Source organism: Rissa tridactyla, chromosome 5 (assembly GCF_028500815.1).
Source record: "Rissa tridactyla isolate bRisTri1 chromosome 5, bRisTri1.patW.cur.20221130, whole genome shotgun sequence".
In the NCBI taxonomy this organism is placed as follows: Eukaryota; Metazoa; Chordata; class Aves; order Charadriiformes; family Laridae; genus Rissa; species Rissa tridactyla.
Window position 1 is genome coordinate 13,583,111 of NC_071470.1, and position 27,235 is coordinate 13,610,345.

Genomic DNA, 27,235 nt, shown 5'->3' on the forward strand with positions numbered 1-27,235 from the left:
AATTAGATTAATTATTCCTTAACGATTAAATATGTGTAGCAATTTATTGATATGACTAATGTGAGAAATTAAGCTATTAAGGAGTACACAACACACTTTAATTGGTGGAAATATATTTGCGTAGTGGACTTAGCATTTTCTTTACTGCTGATTTCTTTGCTCCTGAGGGATTTCTGTTTTTTACAGGAGACACTTTTACATGCAAATGCGATCTTTGTTCTTTCTGCAATTTAATACAGGAGTATACAATGGATGTCTTCTTCCGTCAGACATGGGTAGACAAAAGATTAAAATATGATGGCCCTATTGAAATTTTAAGACTTAACAACTTGATGGTTTCAAAGGTGTGGACTCCTGACACTTTCTTCAGGAATGGGAAAAAGTCTGTCGCACATAATATGACAGCCCCAAATAAACTCTTCAGAATAATGAGAAATGGCACCATCCTGTACACGATGAGGTATCTAACTTGTTTGTTTAGCTTCTTACAATTACTGTATGCAAAAAGTTATACTGCCTAGACAAAATGGCAACCAGAGACTATTTAATTTGTTCCATTATAGGCTTACAATAAGTGCAGAGTGTCCCATGAGATTAGTGGATTTTCCCATGGATGGTCATGCTTGTCCTCTCAAATTTGGGAGTTGTAAGTTGCAATTATGAAATTTCTTGTAACTACAGAATTTTAATAGTAGAAGTAGATTTTGAACAATTACTGAACTTTCTGAATATTAGCATTGATACACAATCCTTATGCAGACAAAACTCCTGTTAATTTCCTTGGGAATTTTACTTAGGGCCTGAAAAATCAAACCCAGGCTGAGAATTCAAAAGCAAGGAGTGATTCAGCTGTTATGTTAAACCCCACTATTCTGGCTACACAGTTGCTTGAAATACATTTTTTTTTTTTCTTGGTTCTTAGGGAGAATTGGATAATCAGGGAAGTGAGAGATTCTCTGGAGAAGACAAAGAGGGTGGGATCCATTTCAGCTTCCAACAGCCAGGCAAAAGGCACCAAGGGAAGCAGGTTCTCTGACTTTCTCTACAGTCAGTGGAGGCACATTGACATCCTGTTAGATGTGTAGATTACGAGTGAAGATTTGATCCTTTGTTGTATTTGTCTATCATCTCCTATCTCTTGGCCTATAACAGCAGTCTGCATGGCAAGTTTAGTCTAGATAAATAGTTTTTAGACTGGTGAGAGGAATCATAGTGCTGGCAACTTTCCTTTTCTGCTTTGAAATCAGATGCAGATTTTTGGATAGTCTCCAAACTTTGTCTAGAAGGAACATTTTGGGACATACTGCACAATTAATGACCAAGGGAGGTAGTTATGATTTCCCTTGTTTGAATCCACAGCAGAGACCTCTGAGACCACCCGGGGATGGTTGGTGCACTCTGTTAACTATTTGGTTACTTTTCTAAGCCCCCTCGGTCGCTGACTTCTCTGCTTTACACTCAGATGTAGTCAGTGGCTGAACATTAATATGTTTTCCTTGACCCCAGAGTTCTGAAGTTAGGAATGGCCTGAAGTTACTCATAGTCTTTCCTTAGCATAAACTTAGCTTATATGGCTGGGGATATTAAAAACACTGTTCTGATAAGGGTTTTCATCCCTGTTACAGTGAGACTGGAGACCAGGTGCTGACAGAATTGGGTTTGGTATCAGCTGTGTGATAGGGGAGCTTCAATAGTGGGGGTTTCTCGGCAGGCATATGTCTACAGGCAGAATCACCAGCCAGCAGAAATTGCACTTCACACTAATCTGATATCGACCTCAGTAAAACTTGAAATAAGATGTAGCCATTTCAAATGCAAGACCGATTTAATTTAATTTTAACAGGAGTTTGGGCTGTGTAGGGATTGAATGCTAGCCCTAAGTTATGTCTTTTGTATTAATTGTAAAGTACTTCTTTGGTTGTGCTTATTTTTGGGGTGTTGTGAATCTTTTACTGACCTCTGGTTTCTGGCAAATATTTTAAACATAAGTTTAAAATACTATATTTTTTAGTATAGTATCATTTTTAGTATAATCATTATTTTCTGTAAAGAAATGTGAGCCCAGTCTCCAAAATGTATCTTCCTTATATATGCTCTTTTTTATATACTAGTATATTTTAATGATTAAAATTTTAGATAGAAATTGCCAAAATAAAGATAGGCTTTACATGCCCCATAAGGGCTGATCCAGAAAGAACTCCTGTTTAGACTTCACGTGCAAACATGAATTTGTGTGTGATACTTGACGTATGACCTGAGCTGCTAATTCTTGTCCTCTGGGGGTGGCTTTTGGGGGTAACTTAACGTGAAGGGTTTCTAAAAAGCTGTTAGTGTGAGTCTTGCCGTTTGATTTCAGTAGGTTTGGAGTGTGCTCTTAGTAGGGTATGAGCAGAAGTTTCCTATTTATGCAAACCGATGCTGTGTTGTAGATGCTTATCCAAAGAGTGAAATGATTTATACCTGGACAAAAGGACCTGAGAAGTCAGTGGAAGTTCCTGAGGAGTCTTCCAGTTTAGTTCAGTATGACCTGCTTGGGCATACGGTATCCACTGAAACCATTAAATCAATTACAGGTAGGAATCTCGTCAGTAAAAATCAACGTGAGGTAAAACTAACCCTATAACATTGCCCGAGGCTTTTTTTCTTTCTTTCCTGTAAGGTATTCTACTGAATGTCATAGGGTATATATTAAGGGCTGAGAGCATACATCTGAATTAGGTTTCTCTCCTTCAGATTTACATTTGCAGATTCATTACAGTAGATTGCGACGGTCTTTCAGAAAGCTAGAATGAGATCATTACTCCAAGGGACAAAATGAGCATTTAATCACTGCTCAAAATGCAGTTTGAAGAGTCAAGAGGATGCCTGGGTGAGGAAGTAATTTCTCAGCACTGTATCCACATTATGTGCAAAAGACTTCCTTTGTTTGGCGGTGCAAACAGCTCAGGATAGAAGTACAGCATGCAGAATGGGTTATTAAAGCCATAAAAACCCTCTAGTCAGATAAGGATAGGCACAAATGTATTAGTCACAATAGATACTTCTGCTGATTTGTGCTGTAAGAAATAAGGCAAATGGCAACTACAGGCATCCGAAATGAGTGAAGTATCACTGATGAGCAACGTGGTGATAAACAAGCATATTCCCAAAATATTTTTAAAATTTGGAATCATTTTCTAAGCATCAGCAAGTTTGGGTGTTGCGAGATGGTCAAAATGAAACAGATAAAGCAGATAGATATATTTGATGTATTGCTCTGTGAATGTTTTTCTCAAAGATAAAACAGCATTTTGCAATACACTAGAAATTTACTTCTCAGCATATTGATTATTATGAGTTAACAACAGAATTTCCATACTATCCCCAAAATTCTCATTCTGTAGTACTTTATTTAGTTTATTCAGTTTATGGTAAAACTGAGATTATTATATTTTTTTAATATGAATGATAATATTTTAGATAAATTTACAGTATTTTCAATTCTTGCCAATGATTTTTGCATTTGTTTCATTATCATAGTGATGCTGATGTATAACCCTAGTAAAAAGCTGAGATGCTTCCATGTAATTCAATGTGCATCATTGTTCTTATTGTTTTATTTGGCAGGTAGGTACCACAATGTTCTGGATACTATGGTAGGTTGATAGCTTGTGTCTTGGGAATCTCTTCTTCAACAGATACCAAAAGAATTTTATAAATCGTACTTATACTGTAAAAAGTGATCCATATTAGCTGTACATCTATGGTATTTTTGATAGCAGCTTCTGAATGGCACTGTAAGGACCTACTACTACTAGAATTTTTTGTTTAAAACTTTGTTTCATTCTTGTCTCTAAGGAACGTATCTTTCTATACATGTTAAGTGGTATGAATAGCATCATTTTAAACAATCTTAGTTGATAATCTGAAACAGTTATTCTGCAGCACACAAATTTTATGCCCAGCCAGAAAAATATTTTCTTTCTTCTTTTTTTTTTTTTTAGGTGAATATATTGTTATGACAGTTTACTTCCACCTCAGACGGAAAATGGGTTATTTTATGATTCAGACCTATATCCCATGCATTATGACTGTGATCCTTTCTCAAGTTTCATTTTGGATAAATAAGGAATCTGTTCCAGCTAGAACGGTGTTTGGTAATTATTTCTTCTATTTTCGTACTTCCTCTTTTAATGACTTTCACTAGAATATGCCTTTTTAGTGCAAGGGGTATCCTGCCTCTGTGCTAGTGCAGAAACAAGGAAATAATGTAAATTCAGAGGAATTTTTGCTATCAACGTATGAAGAATGTATTATATCAGTCCTTCGAATCTGAAGAGAAACTTGGAATATTTAACCAGCAGGGTGACATAGTTGCCTGTGTTGCACGCAGATGTACATCCATGGGTATTCTACCTGCATGGGGGAGCAAATTGAGAAGACCTGTCCCTGAGTAATCCAGGCAAGTCCTTTGCCTACATCTGGAGCAGTTTTATCCTCCAGTGGACAGCAGTGTAATTACTTGAACTCACGCCTTCTAAAATCCTTTTAAAATAATTTGATTGGGAGTGCATGAGATGTAGAGATGTCTTCTTACAAGATCTCTGTGTTATCAGTGGAAGCTTGGTATGAGTAAGGCTTAGATCCTGTTACCGTAATTTCATGTTTAGTGCTCTTCTCTCCTTTCTGCTGTTGCCATTATGAAAATTCATTAAAAAAGCAAAACGATCGCAAGATATTAAAATTGCACTCATCAACATACAGCTTGAATGCGACGTTACAGTGAACTCTGAAAATAAAAAACAAGAAAAGCTTATATGGAAGCCAAAGTATAAGAAATTAAATGGAAATATGATTCTTAAGAAAGAAGTAGGATAAAAACATTTTTAAAAGCAGTCTTTATAGAGCAACGTCTTGACTTTATAATACACTGTAGTCTAAAGCAGGACTAATCAGGAAGAGAATGTTCTACAAAAAGCCTTTCTATAGATAGAGAGATGCTGGCAAGAGCGATAGAAATTAATGTTTCTATGTGACGGCCCATTCAAACATATAACTAGAGTCTGTATACTGTTTAGTACCACAAATTAGACACAGTTAATTATTGGTACAACCTGTGCACCTAGTAAGAACCCTAGTAGCTCTCAACTCAAGCATTATATAAGGCAAACGAGTATATCACTGCACGTGCCTTTGCAGTGATGTTGAATAATGGTACTTTTTTGAAGGGAGTTTGCCATGAACTGGAAAGGTAGAATTAGTATTTACAGAAAAAATGTGATAATTGAAAATGTACAAATTATAGAGCAATGCACGCAATATGTGTCATTATATCCACATATGAAGCTGAAAACAAATAATAATAATAAAGTTTAGACATCCACTAAGTTAGAGATAAGTCTCTAAAATGCCTTTGAAAGTAAGTGGCTTAAAGTATGGCTAAAAGTATCTCTCTAGTTTTCTGCCAAATTCCAAAGGGAGCCTGTTTTCTAAAGGTTTTCTTAAAAAAGGTAGAAATGTTTCAGGCAAGAGACAGTAATGAAGCCAGAATACCTGCATGGTACCAGCTTTCTAGAGGAACTGTCAGAAGAGGCTAACCAAAAGATCTTTCCATCAGACGCTGCGTGTTTAGGGAAAACTTGGCAAAGGTAACAGAGGAAGAATACCCAAGGAATGAAGGTACATCAGGTTGTGATTTCTGCAGTCAGAGCTTCAGACACCTGAATCTGATGATTGTGGGAGAGTGTGGTTTCCTTAGAGGAAAGACAGCAGTACAATCTGTTTTTTAAAATTAATTTTTCTATTAAGACACTCTTAATATATTTTTATATGGTTATGTACATTTCTAATCAGAAGCTTGCAAGTATTTAGCTCTGGGTACTTACAATTGATGTGTATATATAATATTTTTTACCAGAACTTAGTTCCTTACTCTGTAAATCCCTATGGCACGTATCCAAGAGCAGTTACAGTGGCAACTGCAAGTCTCCCAGATAAATGATTTAATATGGGGGAAAAAATGATAAAGACTATGGCAGTAAACAATAATACTATCAAAGCCTCCCCTCTTCCCCTTGCATTTGGGGAATGGTTGGTCATTCAAGTCACTTCAGCCTATTCTTGCATCTATTAAAAAATGTCTTTAAAAAGACAATTCAGACAAATTATTTGCTTGAAGCGGACAAAGGTAGAATCAGGAAGCATAGGACAAAGCAGGGATGGGTTTCTTCCAGGAAAAAAATAACTTTCCATATTTTTTTTCTCAGATTTAAACATTTTCAGTGATGTGTTTTTCAACACCTTCCCACTGGAGAAGGTTTTGTGAGCTTTCATCTGTGTTTTTATCTTGCTGAGTTTGCTCTGAGATACTCTTTATGCTTTTATGAACTGTTTTTTCTTTTTTTCTTTCTCTCTTTTGCTCTTTCATAGGAGAGACTATTGTGTCCTGTTCTCTGTATGGCAGTGTCTAGGTGAAGCTTTTTCATATTAGATCACCCAGATAGGATAACACCATTTAGGGAATAGGGGATGTCAGGATCCTGTTGGAAAATGTGATCTTAATTATTTAGAATTCTTCTCAGCATATGCATCTTATCTTGAATTAAATTTGGTATGGTGTTCTTTACGTGAGAGTAAAGACATCTCCATTTGTAGTCAGTCTTTCTTGAGGTTATCGTGGTAGGACTTAAGCAGTGTTCCCTATATACTCCTATTTTAGACTTGTATAATATTTTTGATGAAAAAAGAAAAAAAAACCCATACCTTGGTTTTATACAGCATATATTTACATTTGAAGTATTACCGTGAAGTGGTCATATTTTGAGCTTAGTGTTCATGCTTGTACACTTTTTAATTAAAAAGTTGTTCTTTCAGAAGATGAAATTCTAATTACATTGAGTTGATCAAATAGTAGCAGAAGGTCTTAAAAGATAAGGTTATGGTTTACTAATTAACAGAGTTGTTCACGTAATATTCTAGTTTTCCTTAGCACCAAAATAATTTGCCATGATTTAATGGCGCCTGGATTACGAGTGGGATAAGAGGAACAGACGCAGAGTAATAGGTGGGATTCTGAACCTATTACAAGAAAAAATCATGTTTTTGTTGCAGTCTGATGAGGAGTCCCCTATTTAACAACTGAAGTTATGTTCAAATGTTTAGAAAATAGCTTGTGAGAAATTCTACTGAACTTGACATGATACAAATACGAAATTAAAATTTCCATGTTTTCTTCACGTGAACTGTAGATGGTCTGCTGAAGTCATGGCTTCCATACCTCCTTTAAAAACTGGTTAACTGTTTTGTGTGCTTAGCTGCACACAGACAGATGATGGTTGCCGTGACTTAAATCTAATGCGCTATTCGCAAGCAGAATAGAAGGACTCCTAAGTGGTTTAAAATTCTTGCAAGCTGCTTGCCTATTCTGACTTTGTTTTACTCAGATTCAGCAGAGCTTTATTTTATTTCTTTGAAGGAATAACCACGGTGTTGACAATGACGACGCTGAGCATCAGTGCAAGACATTCACTGCCAAAAGTATCCTATGCTACTGCCATGGACTGGTTCATAGCGGTCTGCTTTGCCTTTGTGTTCTCCGCTCTCATTGAGTTTGCTGCTGTCAACTATTTTACTAATATTCAAATGGAAAAAGCCAAAAGGAAGACAGTGAAATCCCTCCTTGAATTTCCAGTTGCTCCAGTACAAAGAGAAAGAAGTACAGAAGAGACGCTTACGGTATGTTTTCAGCTTATACAAATATTTTCCATCTTTTTGTAGTGTTTCTCAGTAAAAAACAGGCCTTTAACTTCCTCCCAGGTTCCCTCAGAGCTAACGATACAGCGTAAGTCAGCATAATGGCAGACCAATGCGACACTGTATTCAATGATAAAATCTTGTAAACCAATATTTAATTTTTACTTGCAGTATTGGATTAACCTGGGGGAGAGGAGGAGGTTGTGTCCATCCATACCTGCAGTCTCTTCTATATTTAGTTGTGTTTTGGTGAAGGTCACTTAGGATGGGTATCTTTAGGAAACTCTCTTTCCCTTTGCACGTTGATTCTGATTGGACTGATTATACAGACCAAGGTATTACAGATTATAAGGACGGCATGTTATTTTATGTGGCTAGTGTCTTTAATGAATTAAAATATGCGGTTGTACCTCAGAGCATTTCCCTAGACACCACAGTTGTCCTTTCATTGCGTGTATCACCTATCTAGACTTTTTTCTTCATCAGGTACAATTTCAGGTGTCTTTTAAGAATGCTGGATGAAACCTTTGTGTCCACCAAAGCACAGGAGCTCACCTCAACTCCTGAGCAGGTTTTGGGGATCTTTAACAAAATGCTTTCCATCTTTCATAGTGCTTCGGATTAAGTGTGACTTGCGTGGTAGCTATCTTAGTGTGTGGACCAGTTAATAAAGGCTCGATCTCATTTCCAGTTGATCTGACCAGTGATTCTCCTTTCTTCCCTTTTCCCATTCCCATATGCCTACTCTCTGCTGCATCACTCCTATTTATGAGACACCTGGATAACAAGGTCATTACGGGACTTGCGCCGGCCACGCGGTCAGACAGTAATTCCCAGCCATGGCTTACTCTTGGCAACACCACTCAAGAAGTAAGATGCTGACAGAAGCATTGTAATTTAATCTTCCTGTCAGGCTGACTTTGTAATTTCCTTTGGCTGAGCCATGATTTAAGAACTGCTGTTTTAGACTAACTCTTGGTAATTTTGTCTTCTGTCTCTTTTCACATCCCATTTGTCTCCCTCCCTATTCATCTGCTCTTTTTTGCCTTCCCACCCCTTCCATTTGCTATCGCTGCTCAGCTGCTGTCCACCCACTTCCATTTTTCTTTCTCTTCTTTGCTCTCTTACCAAAGATCATTACTGTTTTCAATCTCCTGGCTGTGTTGTTCTATTAGCTCCCATTTCTGCTTAAAAGGATAGATGTTCCCTGGAAGGTTTTGTTACTCATCACTCCGGTGACTGCTAGTAAGAGATGGCAACAAGAAAAAGTTTGTTTATAGTAGCATGTAGTTCACTTTGTACATAGAGTACATTACTTTATTCTTGATAGTACAGCATGCAGTTTAGTAGAGTATCTCAGGCACTCCTGAGGAGTGTTAATAAATACTGCTTCTGGTGATAGTCAGGTTTTACTTGGGTCCAAAGGAAAATAAATTATCTAACAGTTTCATCTTGGGTTTATTTATAAGATTTGATTAAAACAAAAGTAAAAATAGTAATTTTCTCAGGTAGCAATGATGGAGGCTTAATAAAACTGTTTTGAATCGTGGTCAGAATTGCTGTAAGTCAGTCTTGTATCATGCTTAGCTATTTACAAACCTGTTTTGGAGAAACTTCTCTTTCTTTTTGTTTTTTGGTGTTTGTGGGTTTTGTTCTTTTGGTGTTTTTTTTCTTTTAACAACAGAGTCAACAGAACACACAGTTCTATTCCACTGCTTACTTAATACCTCTGTGATAAATGTGGTAGTGTGCTTATGGGTTTGGCGATCTTGAAAGCACTCAAGGGAGCAATCTACTTTTTTGAAGGGTTACACATTAAATGTTATGAGTACATCAGTGAATGATAATGTTGATTGTACCTTGAACTATTATATTTTTTTATGGCTTGTTCTCCAGTTATGCCTATGCTAAGATTTGAGTCTTTGCTCTTCCAGGACAGGCGTACAGGGTGAGCCCTCAGGTGCTGTTATAAAGGCGTAGCTGTGGTGTAGTCCTTTCCATGACTAGAGGATGACTTCTGTTCTGGTCTCCTCCTGCGCAGAACAGAAGCTAATACAGCTGTTCTAATTCATTAGAAGCTAATATCATGAAGTTCAACAAGACCAAATGCAAGGTCCTCCATCTGGTTCGGGGCAATCCCAAGCACTGATGTAGGCTGGGCTGCGACTGGCTTGAGAGCAGCCCTGAAGACAAGGACTTGGGGGTGCTGGTAGATGAGAGGCTCAACGTGAGCCATCAGTCTGCACTAGCAGCCCAAAAAGCCAATCGTATCCTGGGCTGCATCAGGAGAAGCATGGCCAGCAGGTTGAGGGAGGTGATTCTCCCCCTCTACTCCACTCTCGTGAGACCCCACCTGGAGTACTGCGTCCAATTCTGGAGCCCCTACTACAAGAAAGATATGGACGTGCTCGAATGTGTCCAGAGAAGGGCCACGAGAATGATCAGAGGGCTGGAGCACCTCTCCTATGAGGACAGACTGAGAGAGTTGGGGTTGTTCAGTCTGGAGAAAAGAAGGCTCCGAGGAGACCTTATAGTGGCCTACCAGTATCTTAAGGGGGCCTGCAAGAAAGATGGTGAGGGACTTTTTAGGATGTCGGGTAATGGTAGGACTAGAGGGAATGGATTAAAACTAGAGATGGGTCGATTCAGACTGGAAGTTAGGAAGAAGTTCTTCACCATGAGGGTGGTGAGACACTGGCACAGGTTGCCCAGAGAGGTTGTGGAAGCCCCATCCCTGGAAGTTTTTAAGGCCAGGCTGGATGGGGCTCTGAGCAACGTGAGATGTTGCTGGGAGCATGTACTGGTAGGTGTCCCTGCCCGTGGCAGGGGGTTGGAACTAGATGATCTTTAAGGTCCCTTCGAACCCTAACAATTCTGTGATTCTATATGTCTGTTAGACTCTGCTTTCCAACCTGACATGTAATATAGTCCTCTGCTTAAAACTTTTAGTTTTGCTTATAAACAACTAATCTAGAATTTTCTTATGGCGTATTATGAATCTGATTTTTTTTTTTTTCTGCACATATACAGTGCCGATTTACCAGAGAGAACAGAATTTCAGCTTTCCTATGAGTTTGTGGTGCACAGAATAGCCTGACTGTAGCATGTAATCTGTATGTATCGTTTCTTAACATAAAGACTAAACATTTTATCTCCATACCTAAGCGATAGGCTTTGATTTCTTAACCCAGTTAGTGTTTAAAAAAAGTCATTACTACATTGCCACTATTGTACTAGAAATTCTGTTGTTAGCAATACAATTGCCAGAGCTCAAGGAAAAGTTTTAATTTTAATCTGTCTGAAAAAAGTTTCAAGTTTTTGCCTAATCATCTGGTAAATTTGCCAGTCTCCCAAAATTAAAAATTTTCCACTTACTCAGGGAGGAAGCGTGCGTAAATTGGGAAAGAAGATGCCTAAATACCTAAACCCTATGGTTCTTTCTGGTGTGTATCTCACCATTTGCAACCTGCTTTGGATCTTCTGTTAATTGGAGGGGAGATCCCTCTCTTATGGCTGTAAGCCCAGTCCTTTTGCCTGCCTTGAAATGGCAAGGAGCTGGCTGAGTTGGCTTTTCATAGTTGAGGTCCCATCTGCATAGGTCCCCTGAAAACAGGAGAAATACAGAGAAATTGAGGCTGTTAAGGGAAACAAACAACTTGATATTATACTTTTAAATGAGGGTTTAATTTTATGGGCTGTTGATTGTGCGTTATTCACTGGATGGTTACGTGCATTTGATTATTTTTTTTTTTTATTTGTTTTTTCTCCAGTAATGTGTTGGGAGTGTCCTAGAGGGTTCTAGGAGGGAGCAGGTTGGGCTATGAAACTGGATTTCCTATAGAACATGGGGATTTTACTATCTGATACTACTAGAGATTAAGCAAATTAATAGTAAAATTTAGTAAAATAAAGATATGTAATTCAGAGTCCTTTTTTGACATGTACGTGTTTGACCAATTTCTGACCATAGAGTTAAAGTGGGTTTTCTATATTGAATCAGTTTTAGAATTAGAATTCTTGGTGGTGGATTTTTTTTTTAATTTTCAGTCAAAAACACTTTTCCAGTTGTCTTGGATCAAAGGCAACTCCTATCATTATGATCAAATGATTTGGGATGTATTAATTCATATTATGCATTCCCTCACCACATCTGGTACCTCTTTACTGTAGCAAACATGGACTATATGGTTTTCTAAGCAATTCTCTTGTGCAATTATATTTAGTTCTTTGGAGCCACATGGTGGGTGTGAGTGATCAATATATTGATTACAGTAAGCATTAAATGAATTTCCAAGGCTAGCCAAGTAATCTGAACTGTGTTAATTCCAACAAAAAAATACCTTGTTTGAAGCTAATTTCCTGGGCTGGGAAAAAAGGCTGGGCTCGCAGGGGCGAGTAGACAGCCTTTGCAGTGCCTGCAGATGCAGCGTGTGCTCCTTTATCACTTGATTTGGTTTTAGCCATGGTGTTATTCAACTTCTTTTTACCTTCCTCCCCCTCCGTGTCCCATTTCAACTCTTTCTTCTTGTTGCCTGTAACTTTCTGATAGAAATTTAATGTGTTTGCATAGGGAGGAGTGCAGTTCTGCAGTAGGCATCCCATGAGTAGGACCCAAGTTTGTTTGAGATCTGCCTTGAGTTCTCAAGGGACTTGGACAACCTCACTCGTCCCTTTTGTAAGCCACAGCAAGATAGTACTGGAATCTGTCTAAGGCAAGACAGATGGCTGACACCATGGTCTCCTGTGATACCCTGGTCTTGGGAGCAAGTTAAAATGCTTTCATGTTAGAATGAATGAACCTGTCCCAAAATGTTCTGAACTTTCTTCAGTAAAAGCAGAAGTGTTGTTGCAAGTCAGTGTGTGATGGAAATGAATGATTTATAGTTTGTTATTGGACTCCTGAGTCTATTTTTGTGCTTCTGCACTATTTCCTTTTCACTGTATTCCTATGAAGTTTATTTTTAAAGACCTACCCAATTTTGGAGATGAAGAATGCTACTGAAAAATAGTCTTCAAAAATAGGTTTCTAAACACTGCTAGCATGAGCTTCAACCTCAGCTGTTTGTTAAAAGAGTGTTAAACTTGAAAAAACAGGTCAGGCTCGAACAAACCTTTTGAATGGAATAATTTCTTCAAACTCGGTCACAAGTAGATGGTAGCTCTCGAACTTTCTTCCTCTTTTCTGAAGCCACTTAAATGACACATTGTCTTAAGCCCCGTAGCATCCAATGGAGGAACTCAAGGGTCAAACTTTTCAATGCCATGGAGATGCACACTTCTCACCAGGAGGATCCATGCTAGGGTGATGCGTGACTGATGTGTACCTGACAAATTTACAAGAAACATGGTAATGTGGACAACCTTTGTATGTGCTTTCATGAGATTAAGATGTATTTTCTGTGATGTGGAGTACTTGTCTCTTAGTCGTATGATGGACACAGCTCAAGTTACATGATGGGTGTGGGGGGAGGGCAGGGATCCTTTGGGAGTATTTGGTTAAAAAACATCTGGAGAAACTCATCTCTCTGCCCTGTGTCCCGTCTCATGACTTCCAGAGGAAAGATTGGGCTCTATGAATTGTTCTGGTGGGCTGGATACAATCCAGAGGCCATAGGGTGGATAATTCTCTGTTTTGGTTTGGTTTGGTTTTTGTGTTTGTGTGTTTGTGTCTTGTGTCTAAGGCCTAGACTGTAAGTGAAAGCGGAAATTTTAACCTTTGAGCCAAAACTTCTTTTTGAATATGTAGACATATTCTGTAATGACGAGAGGTGCATAAAATGTACCATCTCTGGAGTAGTACTGGAAGGTACTGGGAAATGCACTTACCACTTAATTTCTTTGCTTTTCCCTCTGGATTAGTAGGAAAATAGCTTCCCCTCTCCCTGTAAATAGGGAAGTGGAGTAAACCCCATTTTTCATATATGTGGAGGGAGTTATCCGAAGAGCAGACAGATCTTAATGGCGCTACTTGGACCACAAGGTGATGGTCTGTCTACGGAACTCCTTATGTGGATGCATAGCCCACTTCCTCAGTGTGACTTGAATAGTCCTGTAGTTGGAGCAGCATTTCAGTTTTTAAATGTAATAATAATTTTTTGCAGCTTCACTACTTCTACACTGCCTAGGGCGTTATGGTTCGGGTTTTTTAGGGCAGTGGCATTTAAAACTCCAATCCTAATGAAGGACTTTGGGCTCAAGAAATGCATGAAGTTCATGCAAATATAAGGACAGGACCATACAAAGGGAGGCTGCTGTGCCACATGAATAGTTTCTTTGACAGGTCAACAATTTTCTGTCGCTCTAATTTCATTAGTCAACATTTCTTCTGTCGGTGATTTACAGTCATAATATGCTGGCATCGTGTTTAAGTAGGATGAGAGTGGATGCAGGTCATAAACAACTGACATATTTCGTACTGAACACTATTTGAAATATAGGAGAGAATGACTACCTGGTGTTAGGTGGCAGTGATTTAGTGGGAACTTTGAATGTTTGCATACCAGAAGATAGAATAGATCCAAAATGGTTCTTACAATATTTTATTAGCTGTGAAGCTCAGGTACAATGTTTTGTAGGTTCCCCCCCTCCTTTTTTTTTATTCGTATTGTGTCTTTGGTTTTGTTTGGCTTTTCGGTGTTGTTTTTCTTTGTTTTTTGTTTTTCACTTGGTTCGCTAGACTTAGATAGTCCTATCCAGCAACTGGCACTACTTGCAATGTATAAAGCTAAATATACGCTCAAACAATACGATTGGCGCATAAATGTGGGGTGTATAATTTAAAATGCTTTTCTTAATATTTCACATAATATGTCTTCCTAAATAGCACAAAGTGGTATATTAAAAAATTTGGTCTCTTTCCAAGAACCTGATACTGCTCTACCTTTAACATGGTTGAGTTGTGGAATAAATTTACACTGAAAGTAGAAACATTTGTCTACTGCAAAGTGAGAAGAGTAATTAGTGGAAGTAGGCAACGTAGTATTACGTTTGGGGCTAGATTCTGACCCAAGTTAACTGTGATGTAAACTCCACTGAATTTCAGAATTCAGTTATAATGAAGGTAAAAAATGGCTGGGTATTGATAAAATGAACAAAAGTGTTGGAATTCGAAGTTGGGGAATGAGTTTTTTACTTATTGATAGCGGAAATGTTTTTTTGTTTGGGTTTTTTTTGTTAGTTTGTGGTGGTTTTAGTTTGGTTTTGTTTTTTTGTTTTTTAATACGCACAAAAAAAGCAGGAATTAAATCAGGTGTTGAAATTAATAACTAAACAAACAATCCTGCTGGTGTGCTGTCTCCTCCAACCCTTACTAGGAAATGTGGTAATTGCTCACTTCTCAATTTCTCACTTTCTGTAACTTCTCAATTTCTGTAACTGTTATAATGACCTGCCACAAGAGCAGGGAAGGGAATAGGAGGCTGTTATTCATCTGATGTCCAAATACCTGACCGTGTTTATTGTATTTACTGGAAGACTTAATCTAAATGGTATTAGGATAAGGCTTTTATTTTGGAAATCAAAGCATAGCTCAGTAACGTCAATCTTCCAAGTGGTTATTGTAGAAAATACTAAACTCCATTGTTTTTAATTCTAAAAATACGCTTAAATGCCTTTCTCTGTCATTGTGCTTATCTACTGGAAAAAAACCCACCATGCTCCGAAAAACCATATTTCTTATGGTTTCATCATTAGAGTAAACAATATGTGTTCCTGTTTAACAATAAAGGTTATTATCATGCCAATATCAGTTGCAGGCATTGAGATAGATCTTATATTGATCTAATTGCAATTTTTTTTTTTCTTTTTGTAAAGGCAAATGTTAAGTACTCAAAAAATAAGTGGTAGCATTTCAGAAACATCAAGTCAGAACAAACCTGCATGGTGTCAGGGGTAAGACAGATTGTTTGGCATCCTTTATAATGCAAATTGTCAGGGAGTGTATGGATTTCTCTATCATGATTAGTATGAAACGATGCCTTTGACATATTTTCTGCCTAAACCTTTTTCTGTATTTATATTTAAATTTCAGTTTTATTTCCCTTCCACAAAGAGTTTTCAATACTGGTGAGCCCAATGACACCAAATTGCAACTGAGTTTCACAGCTGTGTGTGAGATTTCTAGCTGACTTCATTTTTACACTGGAAAAATTGGAGTCAGAAGAAATAAATGTTGAGAGGCTTGGGAAAATCTACAAGGAAATGCGTGTTCAAGGCATTTTCAGCAAACTACTGAAGCAAATTTAACTAAAGCTTTAAGGTCACCGAAAATTGAAAGATACAGAAAATAATGAAGGGCTTTGGTCCCTAATCAGCTGTTCTTCTTCCTTTCGTAGATGTTATAGAGAGTACCTCCACCATTGGTTAACACATGACCTATCCTAATAGATTTATTTCCCCCCCCATGTAGTTATGTTTTCAGTTCTTTCATTTTTGTCATGATATAAATAAAATCTTTAAGAATTGTGCACTCCAGTGCTTAAGAACCATATATGTTTGTACTTACAAATACATACATACATTTATGCATGTATATGGTTCTTAAGCACCATACAGGTGGATGGGTTTATTTGGCGTGAATTTGGCATCTGTTTTTTGAAAAAAGGTTCTTCTAATTTTTGTCTCTTTAATAACCTTAACTTTTCTTCCACATTGTGCACTTCTAGGCCTGTCTAGTGGTGGAACATAAGATGGAGTGCTCTTCTTACCTCTCCTGCCCTCCCATCATATGATTCAGATCGCAAAATGAGTAGCATGGATGGTGGACTGGCTCTTACAGCTTATCTCTCCTCATTATTTTTCCTCTCCAAATAATCTGGATTGCTCTTTGCACTGCTAAAGCTATGGACTAGTATTAATTGTATTTTGTGGTAGGTGGAGCTTTTACTTGATCATATTCCAGGGCTCTGTAAGGCAAAACAAAATCTCTAGTACCATTCCAGTAAAATTTTGATTGACTGGCTCTACAACATAATAGTAAAACATGGTAGATTTCTCCTCCAAGTTGTGCATTTGCTAGCAGCACGGCAATATGGTGACTCAGTGGGATTTGGGACAAGCAGCATTATTTACACTGATGACAACATGCTACTTCCCTGGTAAATGTCAAATGGTGTGAATTTGGCAGGCTATATAATGTCCTCCCAGAAGAACAGACTGTTTTCTTAGGAAGGAATGGTAAGGATAAAAAACACCATGGTAGAACTGAATGGGAAAATATTACTAAATTACCACACAAACAATTTTCATGTTGCAGCTAAACAGTAAGTAATGCCAGACTTTGGTTGCTTTGAGGCTTCCAATTTTTGCATAAGTTTTTGTTTGAATTAATTGAGATCTCCCAGTTTGGGAAACCTGTGCTTTCATATACGGCATCACTGACCTTCCCGTATATTAATTTACCTGCATCTTGTCGAAGTTTAATAGCGCTGTCATGGAAGGCTCTAATCTTAGTCTTGCAAAATTAACAGCGAGGCATAAAGGTGTTTATTTACTGTTCACTTTTCATTTCATTATAGTAAGACGTCTTTGTTATATGCTTGATTATTCTAATAAACAATTAAAATTCTTCTGTGAAATTTTAAAACTGCTTTGATTGTGGCACCCTTTTCGGGTTGGGTTTTTTTTTTGGTTGGTTGTTTTTTGTGGTTTTGTGTGGCTTTTTTTTTTTTTTTTTTTTTTTTTTAAACTTAGGGAGATTAAGTATCCAAAATGGTGATTAGACACCTAAAAGGCTTAATTACTAAATTTCCCTGGGTAGATATGTACTGAACTGACTTGCTGCTTCCAAAGTGTTTCCCATGCATCTTAGGTGGAAAAATATCTATTCCGTTTCATCTGAATGGGCTGCGTGCATATTAGATAGAGCCTCCCACAAACCCCACGTGGGAGTCTGAGCAGTGTGGAGTCCTGCCCCTTCTCTATTGCAGAATTGTGTTAGTAACCAGTCTGCTAGGTAGTCCGCAGGATGTGAAGTTCCTACTGAAGCTGCTCTTGTTATGTTAAATAATTTATATGGGGCCAGGGAGGAGGAGAGGAATTGATTCTGGAGCCAGCTCGTCTTTGCATGCACTTCAACAGCAGGGTGAGATTGAACTGACCAGAATGCAACATCTATAACAAGGAATGTGGACCACTTGTCCTAGAATATCCAGTGGCCTTGTGGGGAAGCGCTTGAGATGTGGGAAGCCTGTGGTGATATCCCTGCGGCAGTCAGGGCAGACTTGAGAAGAGGTCTCCTATCACCAAAACCTGGGCTCCCATCCTGGTCTTAGTGTAGACGAGGACAGAGTCTTTTTCTGTGGGTCTTTTCAGTGTGACTTCGCTATCTAGCTTTATGAAAGAGCTCAGAGCTGAGCGCGCTGGGCAGAGTTGGATGGCTGCTTCTGCAAAGGCACGTTATTTAGTCTCTGATGCTACCCAGGGCATTTCTCTCCAGCTTTGGCAGCTGCTTGCTGGATGTCGAAGCATTAGCTCTTTCCGCTAGGACTGGTACCAGATGGTGGTGTTGTGACTTGTAAATTCTGCTGCGAATTTATCCCTGAGAAAGCAGAAGCTACTGCTTTAAATATTGTACTGCCTCCATCCCAGAGAGAGATACCACTTTAGTGTAATCCTGTGTGAAAGATCTGCAAAGGATCCAGGAAATGCATTGGCCTGCATCGACAAACAGTCTGTTCCAGTAAACAAATGGTACAAAAGCAGCCCTGGGACCTTGCACAATGCTGCTGTGAAGGTCTGTCACAGGATGAGGCTGACACAGGTCTTCTGAAGTGTCAATGTATCCAACCCCAGGACTGCTGAAGTATTTTCAAGGAGTGTTGAGGCAGATTAGAAGAACAGCTCTGAGTTATATTGCAAATGCACGGCCCTAGTTTTAATGCATAGAACTCCTGGTTCTCTGTTAGCTCAGGCAGTAGGAACTGCTTACTTTGGATTTGCATCCCAACAGAATGTATCCCTCATACAAACTATGAAGTAATTTAAAACTGCAGAGACTGAGTTGAAGCTACTGTGGAGAGCACTAACAGGCTACAGGAAGATGCTCTTGACCTGCACGAAGAAGCTAACTCCTTACGATGCTGCACCAACACCAGCATTTCTCACAGCTTACAGTGTTCTCGGTGCTTACGTTCTTAAATACAGTCCTCAGGATAAAGTTGCCCGATGCCCTGGTACTCACTTTTATCATTGCTGCATTCTCCCCAGGACTTATTGTGTGACTTTAAAATAATGTTCTTATTTGTTTTACAGATTCCAGGTTGGCCCTATCATAGGGAATACGCACTGGGGTTGTTACCAGCTCTCTTTGTTCTGTAACAAGATGACTAAGTTTGTCAGTTTGGTATTGTATATTGCTGTGATGATGATCCCCTTCCCATGAATCTCAGCTCAGCTGCTTCACGCTACTTCAGTTCATGCTAAATTTGCAATCTTGACTTCATTGAAGTGCAAAATCGGCTTGCTTGTCAAAAACTGGTAATACATACAAAACAATCCAGTACTTTATTTTTTTGGCTTAAGTCAAGGCTTTTGTAGGCTCAGAGAAAGTTTCAGAATTTCCACATTATGTGAGCAGCTGTTTATAGTGTGCAAACCTGGTTAAATATTGAACAGCTTAGATTGACTCATATTTGCACATCATTTTAGTGCGGTAGTAAACAGCAGTATCCATCAAAGTTAAGCTTAAAAGGAAAAGCAAATGATGTGCAAACTGAGTTTTTTGTGTTAGATTTGTTGTTGGTTGTTTTTGTTTTGTTTTATACATTCTGTCATAGAAGCTGACCACCAAACTTGCTCCACAAATCTGCTACAGTATTTAACAATAAATTGTATAGATTTATCCTGAAGTGTCCTGACAGCATCGTTCATTGTATTATTCATGGTCAATTGCATGTGAATCCAGTTGTCAAGGGAAGGATACAGCATTAATTACCACACTTTACACATGCCTGCAAGGAGGTTGGTTTAGTTATCCTATCTTCATGCCAAGTAAAATGGACTCTCTCCTCTGGGACTAGCAAAAGGGCATCGTAAATCAGGAGTTTTTACATAGGAAGAGTTCGTACTGAATGTGTCTTTCCCCACTCCAGTTCTTCTAAACAAAAACCCCATGTAAAATAACACGTGATGCTTATAATTATAGCAAGATCTCTGTGCTTTTTCATATGGTAAATATTTCAAAAGCTTTTTGCATACTGCGTGCTGTTTTATTGTTCATGATAAAATAGTTTCCACCTTGACTCTCAAAGCTACAGGGAACGCAGCTATCCTCTACGGAATAGAGGGGTTAGGTTATTTTATTGCAGACTTGTTGCCTTTTTAATGAGTTTAGTATCAAATTTAGTGGAAGTCTATTATCACCTCACATAAACTAGAATCATAGAATCATTTAGATTGGAAAAGACCCTTAAGATCCGGTCCAACCTAACACTACTAAGTCCACCAATTAGAATATGTGCCTATTATTATTATCCAGGGTGGGCAGAACAACCAAACGCCAGAACTACAGCAGTTCTTAGCTGAAGTGCTAGGAATTACCAGTCACTTCTGTGACATGCTTTTGCACTGATACCTCAGAAGGCTACATCCTTGCAAAGATCTGACATGCTCTGGTCTGATCTGTAAATCACCTGACTGCACCTCTTGGTTGTAAACTGAAGTGAGGTTTTTGCTTGTTTCTTTAGTTTTAGTACGCAAACTAGTTGCCTAAAGAACTTGGATGTTGTAAGACGTTGTCCACAGACCTGGTGGGATTTCAGTCCTATGTACAGATCCGCCATCTGACGAGACCCAGGTCTCTAAGGGAACGATGCTGAAACCTCAAATCCAGAATGCTGAATTCCACCCAGATGGAACACTATGTGAGAGGGCTTGGGATGTGTAAGCCTGGCCTTCAGGAGATGCTATTTACAACCACCCTGCTCCAGCTGCTTTCAACAAATAGGGAGGGAGAGGGGTGTCCTATACTTAATGACTGTAACAGTTCTCCAGGAGATGGAAGATGTGAACAGATTCAATTATTTCCCTGTCTGACAGAATTTGAACCTCCTGTCTATCCTCTGGCCCTCTGCTTCTCCAGAAAGTATGCAAATGTGTAGGATGGAGCTCTCTAAATCTCTTGTACTGAGCCTTTTATTTTTCCTTTTTTTTTTTTTTTTTTTTTTTAAACTTTTGTATGGACTAATGAAATATTCATTTGGACGGAAAGGAGTGAAAAAGAATGGAATCTGCGTTTCCCTATGTTTGTTAGTGCAATCACCTATCTACCTCTGGCATGTTGTACCTTTTCGTGTCCCTAAATCAAAGTCTTGGTGATAGATGTTTGAAAACCTATGGAGGCTGAAACTTAGCTTTTACTGTTGCCAATCTTGGCTGTAAAAATCAAGTAGGAAATAAGTGCTCTAGATTCTTGGCATTAATGTATCCCGGCTAACCATAGAGCTTTGTCTAATGAAGATGTCCTATGATTATAACAAAAATATTTCTCTTGAGAAACTTGCATGGACGGGAATTGTGCTCTGGGATCACTCAGGATTTTGAAACTTTCATCCGTAGGGTTTCTGCCAGTTAAGGTTCAGAGGCTGAATGCTCCTGACAGGATAAACAGCGAGAAGGCTTCCTCTTGAAGGGAGGATATAGCAAAGCCAAGTACTTACAGCTTCTGCTTTGGTGGTGGTTGTGAAGTGTGGAGTTGGTTGGACCAAGTCAGAATGATGGGCTATTTCAAAGGAAGGGTGAGGTGACATTTACATAAGCAGCAAGCTGTTGTGTTTACCAAAAGTCAATCTTTATTAAATGCATTAAGGCTGGCATTGCACGCTGTAGTATACTGCATTTTATGGTAGCTTCCAGGCTCATATTTTGTGTTCCTGAGCTACACCATTTTAAATGTCTCCCAAAAAATATCACTGAAATATCTCCACAAAATCAGGTCCTTTCTCAATCTAGAGCGAGAAATGTAAAAAGTGTGGACTCAGTATTTCCCGTGGAGCCCCATCTGGAGTAGCACAGCATCCCTCTGTTTGCTTAGGATAATTGAGTGGTTTCCTGACTTGCCCTCAGAAAGGAGGCTTTACTTGGATAATGCTTTAATTTCTTGGGTTGTATTTAATTTAGTTTTCATCTGATTTTCATATTTTATTTCTTGTTTTCATGCCTCCAAACTAAAAGCCACCAAGAGGCAGTAGGTTTGTGTTTCTTGCTGTTATTTTTAAAAAGATGAAGTAAAATAATTTTGGGAGGCAGCAAGTGCTTTACATATGTATATAATTTTTTTGGTCAGATTGTCATTATCACAATATCCTTTTACTAGGGGTATGCACCATAGCTGAAATGTCTCTGGAATGTTTTGCTTAGTACAATCCAAATGTCGCAATTTACTGTGTTTTGCAATGTAGTGGTTAGCCTGACTTCTGCTGATGTCAACAGAATTTGGTCTGTTCAGGCTTGGCAGTGGAATCAGCCTTTTAAAATATTGTTATTAGTGACCTTGGCACTAATCTTCAGGTGATGTAAGGTTGTGAGATATCATCAGTACTGAGGAGCAATAGACTAATGTAAGAAGAAATGAATTATCTTTGTAACATTGAATAGAGTAATATATAGGAATCATATAACCAGGTGGTCCCTATATGATGATATGTAACCAATAATAAGAATTTTTGTGAGAAACTTTACAACTGGAGAAACCAGAAAGGAGACACACCTGAGTGCTTTGAAAGAGGCAAATGAGCTGTTGCCATGATATAGTCTTGAGTAAGGCAAGGGCAAGGAAAGGGTATTTGAGGGGAGGCAGTGGGCAATGTGTTGGTGAGGCCACCCTGGCAATGAGCGTTCATTCTGCGCAGCTTTGATAGGGCACGGAGCTGGGTGCTCACTGCTCAGTGTGATACAGCTGTGCTGTTAAAAAAAGGGAGCAATGAGGCAGGCTGCCCGCCTCTTGTTTTCCTGGGGCACGCTCATTCTGCAAAACCTACTGGGGACAGGAGTCGGCACGTCTTCCCCTTCGGGCTTCTGGGGTGCGTAAGGTATTGGAGCTAAGCACTGCCCCAAGGATTTTCTGTCTCCAGTATTTAAGTTGCTCCCAGCGCTGTTAGAATATCAGAGGTTAACAGGCTGCTCCAGTGGTGGCCAAAGCCCCTGCCTTTCTGTGTGTAATGTAACATCTCTGTCCCTGGAATGTGTTTGTTTCAGTGCGTTTCAAGGACGCGGTTCAACTCAAGAACACAAATACTATTACAATGACATCATGCAAGCACAACCAGTTTTCTGCGATGTGTTATCTGTGGAGCCATTTCTAACTTCCCTTCTCTGAGCACTTGGAAGGTGGTTTCCAGAGAATTAACAAAAAATGTACCTGTATTTTGGAGGATTGTTATGCAGTGCTATGTTGTGATGTTGTACGATGTTATCTATTTGGCCTTTATGTGTACATTGTAATACTTATGAGGAAACTGTGTTTCTCTCTAAACTTAAGGTTCCTGAAGTATTGGAAGTTTTGTGTATCAGTGGCAGGAAAGAGAATGCTCCGTAGACTTCTAAACAGTTACACGTTTTGACCATTTGAAATAGTATAATAGGTAATTTTCATAGAATCATAGGATTGTCTGGGTTGGAAGGGTCCTCTCAGATCATCGAGTCCAACCATCAAACTAACACTGACAAAAACCATCGATAAACCATATCACTAAGCGCTACATCTACCCGTCTTTTAAGTACCTCCAGGGATGACAACTCCACCACTTCCCTGGGCAGCCTGTTCCAATGCTTGACAACCCTTTCAGTGTAAAATTTTTTCCTAATACCTAAAAAAATTTCCCTAATATCTAATCTAAACCTCCCCTGGTGCAGCTTGAGGACTTTATTCTAGAATAATCACTGTAAGGGACGTGAGTAGTGGTTAAATAGCAACCGATCTTATTTGGTCACTTAGATGACAGACAAAGTGGGGAGAAGACGAGGTATTATGCAAATGTGTCGATGGAAACAAATTGCCCCAAAAGAAATGGAGATGACTGGAATGTGAGAAGGAGCGTGGTTGTTACCTGCCTGTTTTACCAGTGTCTGTGGTTGATGATGCACAGAAGGGAAGGGCAGTAAGGTGGCCATTGAAAACAGGTGACAGTAGAAGTGAGCAGGAGAGTTAAACAGAGCCTTTGTGAATTGCACTTAATTCTCTGTTCTGCTCTTGGGACAATTCTGATATGGTTGCGCTTGGAGTGATTGGGGCTGTGGTAGTTCTGTTCTCCAGCAGCACCACCTCTAAGCTACTGGTCGAGTGTAGGCAGAGAGCAGGAGGGAAGCGAGACACGTCTTGCTTCCCCTGCAGATCTACTTTGCAACCCCTGCCCCAGCCTGTGGGCTTTTGCTCCCCACACAGCACTTGAGAGCTTTATGATGGGAGAATCTTACTTGAGCAAAGCCAGGTTGTCCGAGGATCTGCATGTAGAAGATAAAACTCGCCTCCTCTCAATGACTCATAGTGCCAGCTTCTCCATAGCACAGAGCTATTGTTTTGGACAGTGAACTTCGATGACTTGCATCTGCTTAGCTTCGCAAGCCTTCAAGTGACATGGGGTACTCCGTCAGGTGTTATTACCAAGTCTCTAGTAAATGCACTCCTGTCCCGATTGTATTTTATAATTTCAATTGAGCAGTCTTGAAAGCTGCTTTACTATTCCTGGGTTATTAACAACCTTAGTGTGAAAGTATCCAAATTGCACACCTGTGTGTACTTCTGCACTTCCCCAAGAGTGACTCAGGCTTCTCTTTCAAACAGTAAAATTAGTGTTTCTTTCAGGAAATACCAGTTTCCTCTGGTATTTATTCCAGTCCTCTGCATCTTTGGATTGTAGATGCAGAAGAATAAATAAAAGGGATTGACATGCTTCTATGCAGGAAGGAACACTATAAAACCTAAGAGAGACTCTTTGATATATCAACCATGAGCTGGCAAATACATCAGGCATGAACTGGCGTATATCTTGACAACTTCAGATAAATTCAAGCCAGCAGTATTGCCAGTGACTGATTTGTACTACAATTAACAGGATTTGGGACCAGCATTCTGGCCATGATGGGAGTACTGGAGATTTGATTTTTTAAAATATTTTTTATTTATTATTTTTTTAGATTTTATTTTTCAGCTCCCATTTCTCTGTTTCCTTGAGCAAAACAGCTAAGCACAACTGGTGCAGCAGACAGACGTGGTTGTCACTCTTCTCACTTCTTAAGGTACTAGTACCTTGAATAACACCTGAGTTGTTCTCCGTTACTGCTCTGGCACTTAGCTGGAGAGAATTGCTGTTGGACGAAGGAGGGAAGAGAGATGGCTGCCCGCTTTCTCTCCCTTTTCCTTGTGCTGTCGGTTTTGGGAGGGTTCTCTGGTAGGGATGAAGGGAAGGGGAGCCAAAGGCACAGTAGGTGTGGTGCAGGGCAATGCTTGGAAACAGTACCATCATAGAGGTACAAAACATGTGATTTTTGATTGGTCCTGCCTGTATTTAGACCTGTATTGCTGCTGTGGAGTATATGTACCCTTGTCTGCCACTAAATCTTTGTCTTTTAGAAAGCAGCGAGCCTTTGCACGAAATATATTCACATATTATATCTAAAATATAATATGATTTATATTATACTTTAGGTGCAGGGCTGAAGGTTCAGAAGTCTGTTCTCCAGGTACCCTTCCAGAAGGAGGCTGAGGAGATGTTAGGCATCCTCTTAAATGCAGAGAAGAAAGGCAGAGCCTGAGCCCCTCTCCCAGAAGTCAGTAAAATATTAAACTCTGCTGGATTTCTCATCTGTACTTCCTTATCTGTATTTCAGTTTCTCAGCCAGCCTAATAAGTACTATTTGGCTTAAGTATATCTTTCAGAAAGACATCCAGACTTGCCTGAAGACATCAAGTGATGGAGAATTCACCACTTTCGTGTTAATTAATGGAAAGGAGTAGTTGATGAAAGACTGATTTATTCACTGGTTCAGTTGCAGCTGGAGAATTTATTGCCTGTGGTCAATGTGAAAAAGCACTGCCTTTATTTCTGAAAGAGCACCAGTGTGATAACTTGGTTTGGTAAATACCTGCATTTTAATAGCACCTACTTTAGAAGACAGACTAGAGTTCCTAATATATGGTAGTTACTTTCCTGGAGATATAAAGCCAAAGTAAACCGTCATGGCTGGTAAGTTGCATCTAGAATGTTTTTATATCATCGGAGAAATAGGTAAATGTCAGAGAATTTTGTTTTGAGCATAAAGCTGGAAAAAATCCCTGACTAACCCAAGAATCCTTAGCCTCGTGGTGTCAAGTTTACATAGGTACCACATTACATGGAGTGTCACGCATCAGATGTGTTCACCCTGGTGTTCCACCCACAGGTAAAAGGAACTCTTGGTTATCGCTTTATATGCTATTAAATCTATTCTCATGAGCGTGTGGTATCTTTGTGCTTCAGGATCAAGCTACTGGTTATATTTGTGAGTATTGTTCTGATAGTGCTTGGTTTCCATTGCTTCTGTTTAAGTGTTTATTTTAAGAACAACTACTAGTTGTTGTTTTTTTTTTTTTTAACTTTGCAGAGTACAGATGCCAATTCAAATGTGAGGAAAAGAACGAATGCCACAGTACAGTCCGAAACTGATGGTGGGAGCCGAATTGACACAAGGCACAGCTCCATCCAGCCTCCCTCTGTAGCTCAGGGGTCTTCTGACGTTTCACCCCACTCCCTTTCTGCATCAAGTCCCAACCCTTTCACACGCATCAATGCATCAGAGACATTATCTTCTGCAAGAGCCACCCCTCCAGCTCCTCCTTCTACCCCAATTTTAACTGGATTTGTATCCCAGCATGCCACAGCTGGATCCCCTTCCATTCAGCGCTTGCTTGGATCTAGACTGGAGCAGATTCAGACCACCACACCTAATACATTAGGAGCATCTGCAAAGCCATCTGCTGTCACACCACCTGCGCCCCCCGCCTCCCACTCTGGCACGAGTAAGATAGACAAATATGCACGCATTTTATTTCCTGTTACCTTCGGAGCATTTAACATGGTCTACTGGGTGGTGTATCTATCCAAGGATACCATGGAAAAATCGGAAAGTCTAATGTAGTTTTGCTGCTATGTAGTAGTTCCTAAATTATACTCACATTTGATGCAGAGTTTCTTCTTTTGAAACTATTTAAAAAGGTCAATAATTCTTATTTATAAAAGCTGTGTGCTACTTTCCCGTTGTAAAGGCTGGAGTTATTGGGGATAATTAGTTAACTCCTGGCAGAGTAATGGGTAACAGATTTGTCTTCCTCCCTTCAGCTAGCAGTGAACCATCACTCTTCAGAGAGACTACTCTGGCTAGACAGAACTTGCCTTTGGGAGGAACACGGACCCCAAACAAATCAAAGGCAGAGGTGCACAGCTGTGCAGAGGAACACATCTTGACTGCTAGAATACGCACGCTGGTTATTACAAATCCCTGAGGCACCCAGCACTGCTGTCTGGACACAGCA

At 39.3% G+C, this 27,235-nt stretch overlaps 1 protein-coding gene across 2 annotated transcripts in view; it reads left to right on the plus strand.

Moving 5' to 3' along the window:
• The window catches only part of GABRA4 (gamma-aminobutyric acid type A receptor subunit alpha4), a 38,771-nt gene extending 11,930 nt beyond the window's left edge, over positions 1 to 26,841 (plus strand). For both annotated transcript variants that reach the window (XM_054202862.1, XM_054202861.1), the window contains exons 4-9: positions 240 to 460; positions 564 to 646; positions 2,430 to 2,573; positions 3,984 to 4,136; positions 7,454 to 7,713; positions 26,308 to 26,841. In XM_054202862.1, the coding sequence (XP_054058837.1) occupies positions 240 to 460; positions 564 to 646; positions 2,430 to 2,573; positions 3,984 to 4,136; positions 7,454 to 7,713; positions 26,308 to 26,841 (1,395 nt within the window). The remainder of the gene's footprint in view (positions 1 to 239; positions 461 to 563; positions 647 to 2,429; positions 2,574 to 3,983; positions 4,137 to 7,453; positions 7,714 to 26,307) is intronic.
• Positions 26,842 to 27,235: the final 394 nt, after the last annotated feature.